Source organism: Venturia canescens, chromosome 3 (genome assembly GCF_019457755.1).
Source record: "Venturia canescens isolate UGA chromosome 3, ASM1945775v1, whole genome shotgun sequence".
Lineage (NCBI taxonomy): Eukaryota > Metazoa > Arthropoda > Insecta > Hymenoptera > Ichneumonidae > Venturia > Venturia canescens.
This window is the reverse complement of record NC_057423.1, coordinates 1,278,816-1,291,866: the sequence shown is the minus strand read 5'-3', so window position 1 is coordinate 1,291,866 and position 13,051 is coordinate 1,278,816. Positions and strand designations below refer to the sequence as shown.

The following is a 13,051-nucleotide window of genomic DNA, read 5'->3' as shown; positions in this document are numbered from 1 at the left end:
AGATGAACACCCGTCTAAGATAATTGCGAGCTCTCGTTAGTCGTTTTCCTCAACATTTTCAAATGGAACTCGATAGAAGGCTATAAAATACGATGATTCTTATCCGCAATAATGAATGGCGCATGTGCTCCGTGGGAATCATATGAATAACGTACCAATAGCGAAAAAAAAACAAAAAACTCTGTACTGAATACGTTCGGCGTTTCCATTTCCTTTCGCTTTCTTTCGACTTCTTTGGATCTTCGATCTTTCTCCGGCTTTTTTGTCGTCACTCGTAAAGCTGCTCCAATATTTATGCTCCACCGTGGAGAAATAATTTAGAATACTGTAGAGTATTTTTTGTAGCTAATTATTTCAATTGAGAAAATTCATCCTTCTTGGCTCTTCTGTTTGGGTTTCCTTTTTAAATAATTAAATAGATCGGACAACCAGATGAAACTAGACGGAGGCTTTCTTTATTTTGGGCAAGGGCCAGGATAATTTCAACATTCTGTCAGACCGAATGAGAGAAGTTCCACTGTATGCGACTGGTTCACACGTTAATTGTTTTCAGGACGCAACTGTTCGTCACTTGTCAGTCCTAGTTGCAGTGAAGAAATGTTTAAGGTGTTATTTTTTTCATCAAGGTTGATCGAAGTTAATAGGGAAAGAGTAGCGAACTGGTGGGGTTTGAAGCGCGGGAGTAAAAGTAGAAGGGACGAAGTGTATTCTATTGTGTCACTCTATATATAACGGAGCTCTGGCACCCCACGCGGTATTGTCAACATTCACCGCATGTGCGGTAACATGGTTTCCAGTCTTAAGGTACGCGTCTCCGTCCTAAAAGGCAGCAAATTTCGTTTTTCTCACTGCGAGTGTCCGACAAAAGTGTTAAAACATCGAAGATGATTGAATCATCTGAGTAACTAAAAAATAATCAGTGCAAATGAAATAAACAATTTTTCTTTCGATTCGTTATTTTGTTGTGTTGTGCATGTTTTTGACCGAAAATCATTCTTGTTAAAGATGACGCCATGGCTGATGGTAGTCTTCTGCCTCGTGACTGCCGGCTGCTCAAACGTCACGGATCAGCAAACCTCAGAAAGTCAACACGATCAAGTTGCTATTCTGAAGCAAATCAGAAAAGTCAACGAAGATGGATCCTACTCTTTTGGTTACGAAGCTGGGGATGGATCTTTCAAGGTTTGTTTTTCGTTCGAAGCGCACTCGTAATATCATTCTTTAATTATTCATACCAATAATGATAATTAGCGATTCGTGAGATTATTAGCAACCTTAATAGCGACTGATTCCTGTTTTTCGCTAGTTCACATTTTGGCAGTCTTTTTTTTTCAAATTTGATTGAGATTTCCATCGATATTTGATGAAATATAAAATGAGTCAGGATGAAAAGCCGATTGTTTGAAAGTGAGCATGAAATTTGTCAGGTCGAGACCCGCGACGTGTTAGGCAACATCAAGGGTACATTTGGTTTCGTGGACGCGGACGGTGAAATAAAGAGGGTGTCATATTCGTCGTCGAACGGGACGGGATTTAAATCAACCACGGTATCGCCATTGCAGGAACAAGTGTCTGTGGTGCAGAGTATACCACCGAGGGTGAACAGAAGTTCGACCACGCGAAAGTCGTCGTTGGCTTATGCGTCATCGACGGAATCATCGTCAACGAGATCGTCGGTGGTGCAACCGATTCCGAGATTGCGTAAAACGACGACAACGGCATCGACGACGACGACATCGACGACGACGGATAATCCACGTCCGATATTTGGACATTACGTAAAATCAACTTCGAAGACGCGTCCACGGTTTGTGCTGAATGGCCAGCATAGAACACCAGTTACCGAGGAAGAAGTAAGCGAAGACTCGCAAATAACGCGACCAAGCGGCGAGGATAGACCGAGCGGTTATCGCCGAATCCTCTTTGCAAAACGTCCGGTTGATCACAGCTTACGACCGATCACAGAAGAATTCGAGGAGAAGGAGGAAGAGACGAAAATCACAACGGGGAACACTCTGAGACGCCAGTTGCCAGAAGAAACAACGAAACCTGAGACAACTTCGGAAGCGGCGAACGACGATCATTCCGACGTCTACGGGGGTTCGCTCTCAACAACTCGACCACTCTTTACCACGAACGCGCCACCCAGATTGATTCATCGCCTTGCGAATCCACGTCCGAAATCTCTTTACGTCAACCAGAACAACCTTGGGCCAGCAAGATTCGACAACAACAAGTTCGAAGGCCCGAGGGTGTACGAAGAAGAATCCAAGACGACGCAGGACGAGCGTGATCCGCCTCAACAGATCGTCATCAGGTCGCCGCAGCGAATGACTACCGAGAATCGCGAATACGTTCGCCAACAACAGACGACGGAACCGGTGTACGTGCGTCAACCGCCGGAACAATTTTTGCGGGAATTGTCATCCGCTGGACTTTTGATTCGAGCGAATAACGGAGACGAAGAGAATGAATACAGGACGAGAGTTCCGATCGGTAGGATTCTTTATCGCCCACCACCGAGCCAACAACCCTTGTATTCGACCACGACCGATGCCAATGTTCATTATCTTACGGAAACTCCGATAACCGAACCTGAAGAAACTCCACGTGTTCCGGTAATGCAAAACTACATGAGACCTAGAATTTTCCAACGGCCGCTGGCGGCGTACATGGACCAAGATGGTCATCGATCGCCCCGTCCTCTCCTGAGACCGGTTCCTCAAGCGATGGACGAGCGAGATTATTCTCCAGCTCCGATCGCAGCTCCAGAGTATCCTTACCGATCGGGACAAATTGCCCTACCTCCAGAACCACCCAATCCCATCGCGCCACCTCTCAGCAGACGAGACTTCCAATTGCTCCTTAGGCGGCTGCTCGTCAGTCAATATGGGACTCAGGCTCTTACCTATCCCAGAACCTACCTAGAAGATGCCCTTTTGGATCAACAACCTTATCCATCCTATCAACCGGCGTATCAAGCCCCACTGGCTCGGCAATCTCTTCCCTACGATCCGAACCAATTGGCCATCCAATATGGTGAGCGCGTACCTCTTCGGAGACCAGGATACGCGCGCGTCCTCAATCCTATCTACCAAAATCAACCTTACGACGATTACCAAGAAGGCCGATTTCCAAAACGTGTCTATCGTCAAAAATTCTACCCTCAGGAGTTGAGCGACGAAGCTGACGAGGTCTTGCCTGCACCTATCAGAGAAGCTCTCCTTCTGCGAATGATCCAACTCGCTATCAACGCTGATCGACCCGCGATGGCGACTATGGTTACGTCCACGACTCCGGCCTCGATTTATCGAAAAAACGGACCCGTGCGAAGCGTACAAATCATTACTGACGACGAGGAGGACGACAAGGATAGTATTATGAAGAAAATGTAGCGAACTCTGTGGCGTCTTGTTGATCTTGTTAAGAAATGGAGATAACTATCGATTTTGTAGAGAAGGAAAGTCGTCCTACGCACAGCAGATATACTTTTGGACGATTTTTTTTTAGAATTTCACCCAAAAAATTTCCCTCACGAAGAATTTTAATAATGTTATTATTATTTATTGAAAATATCAACCAAATACTTTCTTCTTTATGGTAAACGACGTAGAAGATCTGCCAGTATAAAACGGCATTAAAACGACTGTACGTGTTCCTGTATAATCAGTCGCGAGATGACCAGTACAATTGAACCAAAAAGAAAATATGTCTCGTAGCTTTTTAAGGACGATTATTCCACGGAACTTACATTTTTCTGTAAATATGACATTATGTAAACTAGTGTAATATTATATATATATATACCTATGTATGTCTTTTCAATACGAAAATAAAAAAGTGAGAGCGAATGATAACAAAGGTGTGAGAACTCATTTCATAAGAATCGTGAGGAATCGCTCGTGCTCCCTCGCCGCTACTGGGAAACAATAATAACCAGTGGTTCACTAATTAGCATCGCGAGCGAGCTCGTTGCAAAATGGAGGATACGCTAACCTCTTCTTTCTCCTTTTTCTTCTCTCGGATAAAAAAAACAACGAGGCTGTGTTGCACTCATAAAAGTCCTTTCTTGAGGGCGGAGATCATGAGTTCTCGTACAGAATTTTCCACGGATTATGGAATTCACTTTTACGTTTATTCCCGACTGAATAGAGTCAGCCTATTATTTCTTTTACGAGATGACCCAGAAAAAAATTAATTATGACAATAAACGTATTAAATGTACTGAATTGCGATGAAAATAAATAATGATACACCGCAACTTTTACTCAACACGAGCGATTAGATTTTAACTTTTTATTCAACGAGGACAATTCGTGTCGAATAAATCATCGAAGCTGGATTATTTAATTGATTTTTGTAATGAATTTTATGATATTTAAAAACAAAACATTTCTCCAGGCCATCGATTTGTCGAGTTCAAACTTTTGGGTATTCATTATAATTTGTTTTTTATTTTAAATTGTATGACGTAAAGCTGCATGCAACTTCCGGGGTTTCTTTTCGATACACAATGCACAGTTTATTTTTCTTGTTGTTCACTTAATTTAGGAGCCTTCTCGACGTCGTGTCGTGTTTCAGTTCGGCACGCAAAGACTCTTTTCTCTGACGCTTGTGGAAAGTTGTACAAAAGATAGTAATTACAAGAGTGTCTCAGTGCTCGTTTTCTTCGTTGCGCCTGCAATACCGTACGGGGGGTCATATCATGCGTAAATAGGATAAATAAGGAAATACTCATCGCGGCGAAAGTGGAGCTCTAAGTGAGGAATTCTAGACTGAATCGTTATTCGTAAATTCGACGAAGAATGAGAAGACGAAGTGGTGAAAATTTGTTTCTCTTTTGAATACATTGTATTTTTTATTATTTCAGTATACGATGATTAAAATAAATTTGATTGTTCACGACCTGAGACTCGTCTTTTCTATATTAATGCCTCAAAATAATAGAAAAGTATTTGCATTTTGTTTCGTTTTCAATGAAAAAATGAGTTTTCTTTTTTCGACAAACATTTTCGGGGTTCAACAATCAGAGCCCGCCGAGACTTTGGAGTGGATCGACGACGATCTCGGCATTTCTTTGATACTCTCGACGTCCTCGTCGAGGACATAAGGATTGAAAGGCTCGGTTTGCACGCCTACGTCCTCGTAATCCAGCTCGAGAGCGTCCTGCTCGTAAATAACGTCGTGACTGCGTGGTCTTGCCACTGAAGGTATCCAGGGCTGTGGTACTCCTTTGCCCAGAGCAAGAAACACTGCTGCTGTGGTCAACAACACGACCGAAGCGACTCCGAATACGAGACGCCACGAGCCAGCAATCTTTATCGAAAAAAACGTGGAAATTGTGAAAAAGGAGGAGATAATGGGATCGAGAATTCGAACCAAAAGTCGCTTATTCGCGTACAACGTGCACTTCTGCAAAATGCAAAAATCCTCCTTTGCTTTCGGTTGCTTTTCTTTGGATTTTCAGTTGTTTGACGTATTTATCGGATAAATATTTGGACAGTTTCGCAATGAGTGAGCCATGCTTTCGAAGGGAATAGCGAACGATGTAGAAGAATTAGATGATACAAATTAGTGAGTAGAGGAAAAGAGGAAGAGAGAAATGGCAGCTCTTGCTTACCGAGCCGTGAAGAGCTTGCGTGACAAAGTAGTTTGCCGCGAGTAAACCGGCGGCACCGAGTGTCGAGCAGAGAGCGCAAGCCGCTGCGGCGCAGGCCGGTGATTCGGCTGGCGCGAGATCGGCTATTGCCGCTAATGCACCAGCTGGTGCCGTTCCAGATACGAGAAGAGCAGCTATGCCGAGCCAAGCTGCCCCGAGTGCTTGACAGCCAGCGTAACCAGCCACGAAGAGAAGAGCAGCCGGTATAAAGTGAGCTAAAAGCATCAATTATCATTGCATAAAGTCTTGGGCTCTCAAGCCTTCATTCAAATATCGATTTTAGATTTTCACATTTCCACATTACTGTGGTTTCTACACGGAGAGAATTAAACGGTAATGTTTAACGCACTGTTAAATTTTCAATATTTCCCGCAATTTTCAGTTTTATAATAGCAAATATTGCAGAAACTAAATTTTACAAAATCAAAAGCCAATTTTACGGTGCATCACGTTAAAATGTATTTGCCCTAACGTAGGTATCGATCACTCGTTTCCGAATTTCGTAGCACATTGAAACGGTGATTTACACACTTCAACAAAGAGCTTAAAATATAAAAAGAATGAAGAAATAGGCTAATATAGCGACAAAATATCCCTACCATGTCCCCAGTATAACCGCATCCTCGCATAAACATTCGTACGAAAATTTGTACAGTGCAGCACCGTAAAATTCACCGTGAAGTCAAAATTTACTAAATACTCCGGTAAAAGTTCCTACTGTCAACGATGAACATTATTTTTTTTACAGGAAAATTCATTTTCTGTCCCATAATATCATGAATTGCAGCTATCGTTACTGGAACGGTAATTTTTCAAATGTAATTTTCTCCCTGTACTACGAAGCACTCTACTAATTTTTATTCAATGTATCCTCGATAGTCGGGCTGGAGAAATTTTTAAATCATGATTTTCACGATAAAATGTGAAAAACCTATGATGTTAGTTATCCACGTCAAATCCGTCGATGTATTATTAATTGCGCGCAGGAAGAAAAATATGATTTCGAAGAGCACGTATCGGAAGAAAAAGTAATAACGAGTTAAAATATCATTTCTGACCGGTGTAAACGACCAATTTTCTTGCAGTCGTCGTTGAGACTATTCCGGATTCTCGTACGTGATCGACCAAGAGACCACAAGTCAATGCAGCCATGAAGTGACCGATGTGAGGCAACGTCGTCAGCACAGAATCCTGAATGAATGGCCATATTAAAAAATTAATAACACGACTACTCACGGTGAGCTGATATTTAATAACAAGTATTACTCACGTTCGCTGTCGAGAAGCCGTAAATGAGCTTGAGATATTTGGTCATACCAAGAGCGAGAGTTGCATCCCCCCATTGATTGCCCATAGTCGCTACAGCTGATGCCCATACCGGAACTGATCTGAGCAACTTTCCCCACGGTATCACAGCGGCCTTGTACAAACGTCCAATCCCCGTTTATTTAAACTCGATTAATTAAGTACAGGAACCTTCTGATTGTCGAAAAATATTTATAATATTTACATTAGTATCGTGCTGATAGGATTTTGGTGAATCCTTAACGAATCTTCCGAAGGCAAAGTACCAGCAAAGCGCCAGGAGAACGAGTCCATAGCAGAGAGAGTCCCTACCGAAAGATCGTACCACCGCGGTCCCGATCCATCCCGTTAAGCAGTATCCAACGCTCACAGCTTTGTCGGTCCAAACATGGCAACGATCATTCGAATAAAGTTAGAACAAATCAACGGACTATTCGAAGTTCTTTTATCATCGGAGTGGTACTTGGAATTATAGAAAAATGTAATTTTTCAAATAATCCATTCATCGTCGAAACTCACCAGCGTAACAGCTGAAGTACCAGCTTCGATGATTGCTTTTGAACCACGTCATGGCAAGCATATGAGCCGCTGGCATCGTTGCTCCCTCAAAACAAAACATTGACGATTATAATTTTCGAATAATTTTGAAAACTCGTACGATTTACTAGTCTTGCTTTATTTTCTGGTACTCGTGATAGATTACGATAGTTTTCAGTTTATTCGTATAAGCTTACAGTGCATAGTCCTTGAAAAAGTCGAAGAGCAACGTGAGATGGACCTCTCCAAGCTGCAGGGACGAGAAGCGAGGCGAGACACGCGCTCAGTACAGCCCTTGAAAAAACCATTGATGGTCCTGATCTGCCCCAAACGAGACAGCCCCCTAGGATAGGTCCGGCCACTTGACCCCACAGAAATGCCTCTCGCATTATCGATTCGGCTCGCTCTTCTTGAGGCAACTGCCGCGAATGAACAGTTCTCTTACATATACAATCAATCAATCAATCAATGTTATTTTCGTCATGCATTTGTTTCTTTTTCATTTATCATGTATGAGCGAATGAATGAATATTGGAATCGAGGTCATTAGATTATCTAAAATTCACCTCCAAAAGTATAATTTCGAAATCTTCAGTTCGATTTCGGCTACTGATGTTGACGAGCATGTCACAGTGCCACGAAGTATCGATGATGGCATGATTGTCTTCTTGATTGGCGAGCAATGCTACGGAGGAACTTGTTTCGACAGCTCCGCAAAGAGCGAAACCAACGGCGACCAGTGAAGCTACGATGTGGCGAGCTCGCACGGCGGCTATAATTTTTTTGACATTAATTTCTTCGTGAAATTTGACGGTTTTCAATGTCCGAAATGTTCTGTCATGAGGATCAATTGCTATAATTCAAATGATTTTTCACTGGAAATCAATAATTGTGAATTTGACGTTGCAGCACTTCCGTCATGTCCCGATTACGCGCTTGAGGCTTCGAATTCAAATGAACACTCCTGTATCTTGTTACGAAATTCTTACTCCGTCATTGAATTTCAACGAGACGCAAATATTTGCTTACGTTTACCTCGGAAGGAGAATTATTTCGAATCATCTTGTTATCGCTAGTCGCGAATGCGTTGACGATTTTATTACCAATTAAGGGGGAATATCAGTGTGAAAAAAAGAGCTTGGGTGCAAAAGAGCTTCTGTACGGTCCAGGAATAACAGACTTATCGGTAAAAACTTGTTTTATATTAATATTTAAGTTACATCATTCAATTTTATCCTCTCAAATCTTAAAACACGTTTTTATCGAAACCATATTTTTTGACCTGGTTGATAGCATAATAACTCTGGCAAATTTTGTCCAATCGCCTTTATTCAAAAAGGATTCTCTTCAGGAAACTTATCGCTATCGCTGCATCGTAGAATTTTTTAAAACATTTCTTTACTGTTTTTCTCTATTAACAATTTACTGCAAAATTTTTGTGTAAAATTCGATTTTATTTAAATGGGCGCCATTTTTTCCTAATCAAATTTTTCAAATTTCCTACGATGCTGGCGGGGAGTCTTTTTTTGAGACGCTACTTCGCGAGCGCTCCCCTCCTTAATAAAATGTATTACAAATGAAAATAAAAAATTCCTTGTATACTTCATTACATCAATAATTAATACACAAGATTTCAAATAATTTAATCGAGCCGTTTAAAAAAAAAAATTCCCAAAAAACACCTCATTTTTCAACTTCTCCCACTGATATTCCCCCTTAAAACAGGATTGATGTGTCGAGTTTTATGACGTATAGAGTAGCTCACGTTGAAGGAAGAACGATTTCAATGCGATTATAAATATAAAGTTGTAGCGGTTGTTAAAGAAAAATTCTGTAATGTATGTTTTTAAGGACAACGATCTCGGCAGTGTCGCACTTAATTAATGCGAGATAATGAAAAAAAAAGAGGGGAAAGTCTCCTGGAAATCGTCGCGTATCTCACTAATCACTGTCACTCCGTTAATTACTTCCCACTCGAACCGCGTGCTTCCTCGTCGCGGGTTACATTGACATTCGAAAATCATAACGCGTCATCACTACATATTTCGTTAATAAAATACTATGCGCATGTTTTCGAAGCTTTTTTTGTACGTGAATTTCTTGTTGTTACGATCAACAAACCTCGCACTTCCTTAGCTGCTTGCTTAAACTGTACACTGCCACGTTTAACCAGGTGAACACTACCTCTTCTCACGAAGTCTGCCATTTTATAAAGAGTGAAAAGAGCGGGTACTCCGCCGTTATCACTATCGCGCGATCTATTCCAAATTTTTGTTCCATCTCCGTTGCCATCTTTTCTCTACTTATCTCTTTCCCTCTCCATCTCCGCATATTTTTTTATCTTTTCTATATCGAGCTCCATTGGACTCTCTCTGCTCTGTCTGACATAGACTACCGTGAATAAATAATAGAAGCGACGGCCCCGCGACTTTGAATACACAAGGTTGGGCCTTGTCACGAGTTAAAAATTTACAAATCAGACGAAGCAGTTTAAAAAATAGTAATTTTTTCACGAAATATTTCATTCATTGTGTTAGGTTCGATCAAATCGATTTCGCGTTCCCATGATGGCCGTTTTTCGATAATGAACGAACCAGTACTGACCAGAGGAAAGCGAAATTAACGAAAAATTTCAATCACTATTGCGATCCAATTGCACCGCAAGAACGAATAGGCTTCGCTGCGATTTATCCACATCCGCAGCCTCTGCCGAATCAAAGATTTTCATTTACCAAACACAACGTTTGACGCTATCAAAGATTCGTCAGGAGTTAGAATAAAGTATTAAATGATCGTGGCGAGGCTCCCCTCGCAGCCATGGATAGCGTGATTATCATTGGACTCGTGGTTTTCACTGACTCAAGCGAGCATGAACGATCTTTCTAGGTGCACAGCAGTCGTTTATCATGAAGCAACAATGGAAGATCGAAAATTGGATTTGTTTATCTCGATGGAGTCATCGAAATGAAAGAAAATTGATGTTCGCGTTACTTGGAACACTTGACGAAAATATTATTTTTGTTCTGCACTAATAAAAGTGATGAAACGTTGAAAATGTTTTATTATCGAAAAGTACCTCGCATTTCCAGCGCCGCATGTCTGAGTTGTACGCTACCACGTTTGAGACGTACGAGTGCCGCCATGCTCGTCAAACGATGGAATCTACCGATTGAGTCTCCATGAGGAAGTGTCGATGCTTCCGGCACATATCGAACCGATTTTACACTCTCCCGTGATATCTAAAGCACATTCAACAAAAATCAATGGAGTGATGTAACTCGGAGGAACAGATGAAGCGATTTAACAACTGGATCGACCAGTGCGACTATCACACTGGTCATCCGAACGCTTTTACTACACGAGTGAATGAACATGTTGGTTAACGAGTCTTGATACAATAAGTACCTATCCTGGGTCAGCCTTGAGCCATGGTTTGACGCCTACCTTGCGCTATAACTATATCTCTTATTATCGTAAACGAACTCTATATCACAGCACCGAAAAGTAGAGCTCGTCCCTACACTTGTTCAACTATTACTTCAATACTTTGATCGAGTTATTCTTCATTAGGTTTTTTTAAAATATTTTTTTCTCTCAGCGTCAAGGTTGATAAAAATATTCCTAAATTGGTAGCAAGCAATTTATATCGAGCCAAATATAAATTTATAGTTCTGATCCCTTCGATCTTTAGGTTCTCGAGTCCTTATTTTTGATCAATATGATTTTTTTCAATCCATCAATATACACGAGCATTTATTTCCAAGATTATACTGTTGGATGATCAATCCGTACTATATTGAAAATAAAGTTTGATTGACTTGTGATTTGAAATAACAACCCGGCAATTATAGATTCTATTCGTGTTTCTTTGTTCTCGATCAAACGATGTTTTCAAAGAAGTAATTCTCCTCGTCAACAGTCGTTTGTCGAGAGAGTATTATTATCGACGCGAGGTAACCGTTCCTCTGGTAACCGCCGAACGACGATTGTCCGTTGGTAAATTTTTGTAGTAATTTGAATTCAAAACTATCCTTCGAGACATTCGAAATCGACCTTTCAATTTTAGGCTTGATACAAAAATATGTGGCGTTCGAGGGTCCAAATGAAACGAGCACAATTTTTTCATCGATGTAAATGTCATCAAACGGATTTATTTTATCGACCCCTATGAAAATCGACCGCCAAGAGAAACTGACGATGAATTGTGCAGATCTTGACGAAAGTAGGAGGGAAAATGTTTGAGGGAGTGCCAGCAGGTTGCGCGTCAGGTGGTCGTTGGCTTGGGTTCGCGAAGGGGCCTCAGCGTGTTCTGGTTGCGTCTCTGCTCGATGGTGGGGCCCATTCTCGTACCTCGTACGTGCGGCAAGTCCCCGGCGTTCGTGGATCGAGCCGAGTCGCTATTGGCCAGTTCCCGGGCAGGTCAAACGGCAGCACATCGGTTGCGGCGTTTGTCACATACATTGAGCCACGGTTCCAACAGACGTGTCAAAAACTACGTACACAAATATTTCTTTAAGTCTGAACCAAGAACGGATATTCGAATGAATGAATAAATAAATAATCATTTTTTATTCGGAACGGTTGCTCTCTTTTTGACATTCTTTCATTTATTTTAATCTGTAAACTTCGCAGCGACGAAAGTTTGCTTCTCTTCGTTCTGCGTACGTGTGCGATCGTGCTTCTCGTGTTAAAAAATAATCGGCTCAGTGATTTGTTTCCATCGTTAACGAAGCCGACTTCATTCCGTGTAAAATATAAATAGTTACGTTGTTATTAAAAATTATTATTTACTCATTTTGATCATATTACTTTGTCATTTTTTGGGCGCTTTAGGCACGATGCTCTTTTGAAATACTTTGACGATGGAGTGCAACTGTATCGTGGTTTTGGCGCTTGGATTATTATCGATGTGTGTATCGAGGGTTCGCGTGTGAGTGAAAGTGTTTATTCGATCACAGCTGTAAGGCATCATTTACGTATTTACGTGTGCATAAGCGTGCGTCGTCGTCGTCGTCGTGAGTGAGTGATAAAAAAATCATTTGGATCATTTTGAAATACTTACGGTGAATGAAAGGATTTTCGGAGTGCTGTCATTGCCCTGGAGGCCACGTGTCTAAGCCGCAACAGATCGAAGGTGAGAAATCATGATCCTTATTCCCGATTTATTTCGAATGATGCAGTGTCGTAAGAAAAAACATTTTTCAGCATGATTTTTTGGTCTCTATACGGAGATAGCGAGGTTGGTCGTTAGAGTCACTGAATAAGCATATAAAAATAAGGCGAGAGTGTTTCTCGATGGCCCTGAAGCCATGCCTCGGATATCCCTCGAACAATATCGTGAAACCAGAGAAAAAGAGAGAGAGAGAGAGAGAGAGAGAAACGTGAAATTTAGAGTGAGAGCGATGGGAATATGTGACAAAGAAATGGAGAAAAAGAGAGAAGGCCGAAGAAAAAGAAAACGTGAAATTTCGAGTGAGAAGGATGGGAATGAGTGACAAAGAAATATGGAGAAGAGCAAGAGAGAAGAAAAATCCTTGTGCGAGGTTCTGG

The 13,051-nt window shown here is 41.4% G+C and overlaps 2 protein-coding genes across 5 annotated transcripts; one reads left to right on the top strand and one right to left on the bottom strand.

Moving 5' to 3' along the window:
* The first annotated feature begins 725 nt into the window (after positions 1 to 725).
* LOC122407807 (uncharacterized) lies at positions 726 to 3,861 on the top strand. 2 transcript variants are annotated; one of them, XM_043414235.1, is made up of 3 exons: positions 726 to 804; positions 1,006 to 1,182; positions 1,563 to 3,861. In XM_043414235.1, the coding sequence occupies exons 1-3, from the start codon at positions 775 to 777 to the stop codon at positions 3,393 to 3,395; spliced, it is 2,040 nt and encodes a 679-aa protein (XP_043270170.1). In that variant the 5' UTR covers positions 726 to 774; the 3' UTR covers positions 3,396 to 3,861. The 2 variants fall into 2 exon arrangements, with proteins under 2 accessions (XP_043270170.1, XP_043270169.1); XM_043414234.1 differs by having other exon boundaries at positions 1,428 to 3,861.
* A 401-nt stretch (positions 3,862 to 4,262) lies between these two features.
* LOC122407808 (sialin-like) lies at positions 4,263 to 10,867 on the bottom strand. Of its 3 annotated transcripts, none has more exons than XM_043414238.1 (9): positions 10,578 to 10,867; positions 8,068 to 8,273; positions 7,699 to 7,941; positions 7,484 to 7,568; positions 7,170 to 7,336; positions 6,930 to 7,079; positions 6,718 to 6,850; positions 5,621 to 5,874; positions 4,263 to 5,316 (listed from the first exon to the last, which is right to left on the bottom strand). In XM_043414238.1, the coding sequence occupies exons 1-9, from the start codon at positions 10,642 to 10,644 to the stop codon at positions 5,020 to 5,022; spliced, it is 1,602 nt and encodes a 533-aa protein (XP_043270173.1). In that variant the 5' UTR covers positions 10,645 to 10,867; the 3' UTR covers positions 4,263 to 5,019. The 3 variants fall into 3 exon arrangements, with proteins under 3 accessions (XP_043270173.1, XP_043270171.1, XP_043270172.1); XM_043414236.1 differs by lacking the exon at positions 10,578 to 10,867 and adding an exon at positions 9,623 to 9,722 and having other exon boundaries at positions 8,068 to 8,354; XM_043414237.1 differs by lacking the exon at positions 10,578 to 10,867 and adding an exon at positions 9,623 to 9,722 and having other exon boundaries at positions 7,699 to 7,920; positions 8,068 to 8,354.
* Between the last annotated feature and the right edge of the window lie 2,184 nt (positions 10,868 to 13,051).

Bases quoted from the DNA above. Each gene is read 5' to 3' on its own strand.
- LOC122407807 (XM_043414234.1), top strand. From the start codon at position 775: ATGTGCGGTAACATGGTTTCCAGTCTTAAG. The intron at 805-1,005 runs GTACGCGTCTCC...TTCTTGTTAAAG, and splicing joins ACATGGTTTCCAGTCTTAAG to ATGACGCCATGGCTGATGGT. The intron at 1,183-1,427 runs GTTTGTTTTTCG...GAAATTTGTCAG, and splicing joins CTGGGGATGGATCTTTCAAG to GTCGAGACCCGCGACGTGTT.
- LOC122407808 (XM_043414236.1), bottom strand. From the start codon at position 9,707: ATGGCAGACTTCGTGAGAAGAGGTAGTGTTCACCTGGTTAAACGTGGC. The intron at 6,851-6,929 runs GTGAGTAATACT...CCATTCATTCAG, and splicing joins ACGGCTTCTCGACAGCGAAC to GATTCTGTGCTGACGACGTT. The intron at 5,875-6,717 runs GTCAGAAATGAT...TGATGCTTTTAG, and splicing joins AAAATTGGTCGTTTACACCG to CTCACTTTATACCGGCTGCT.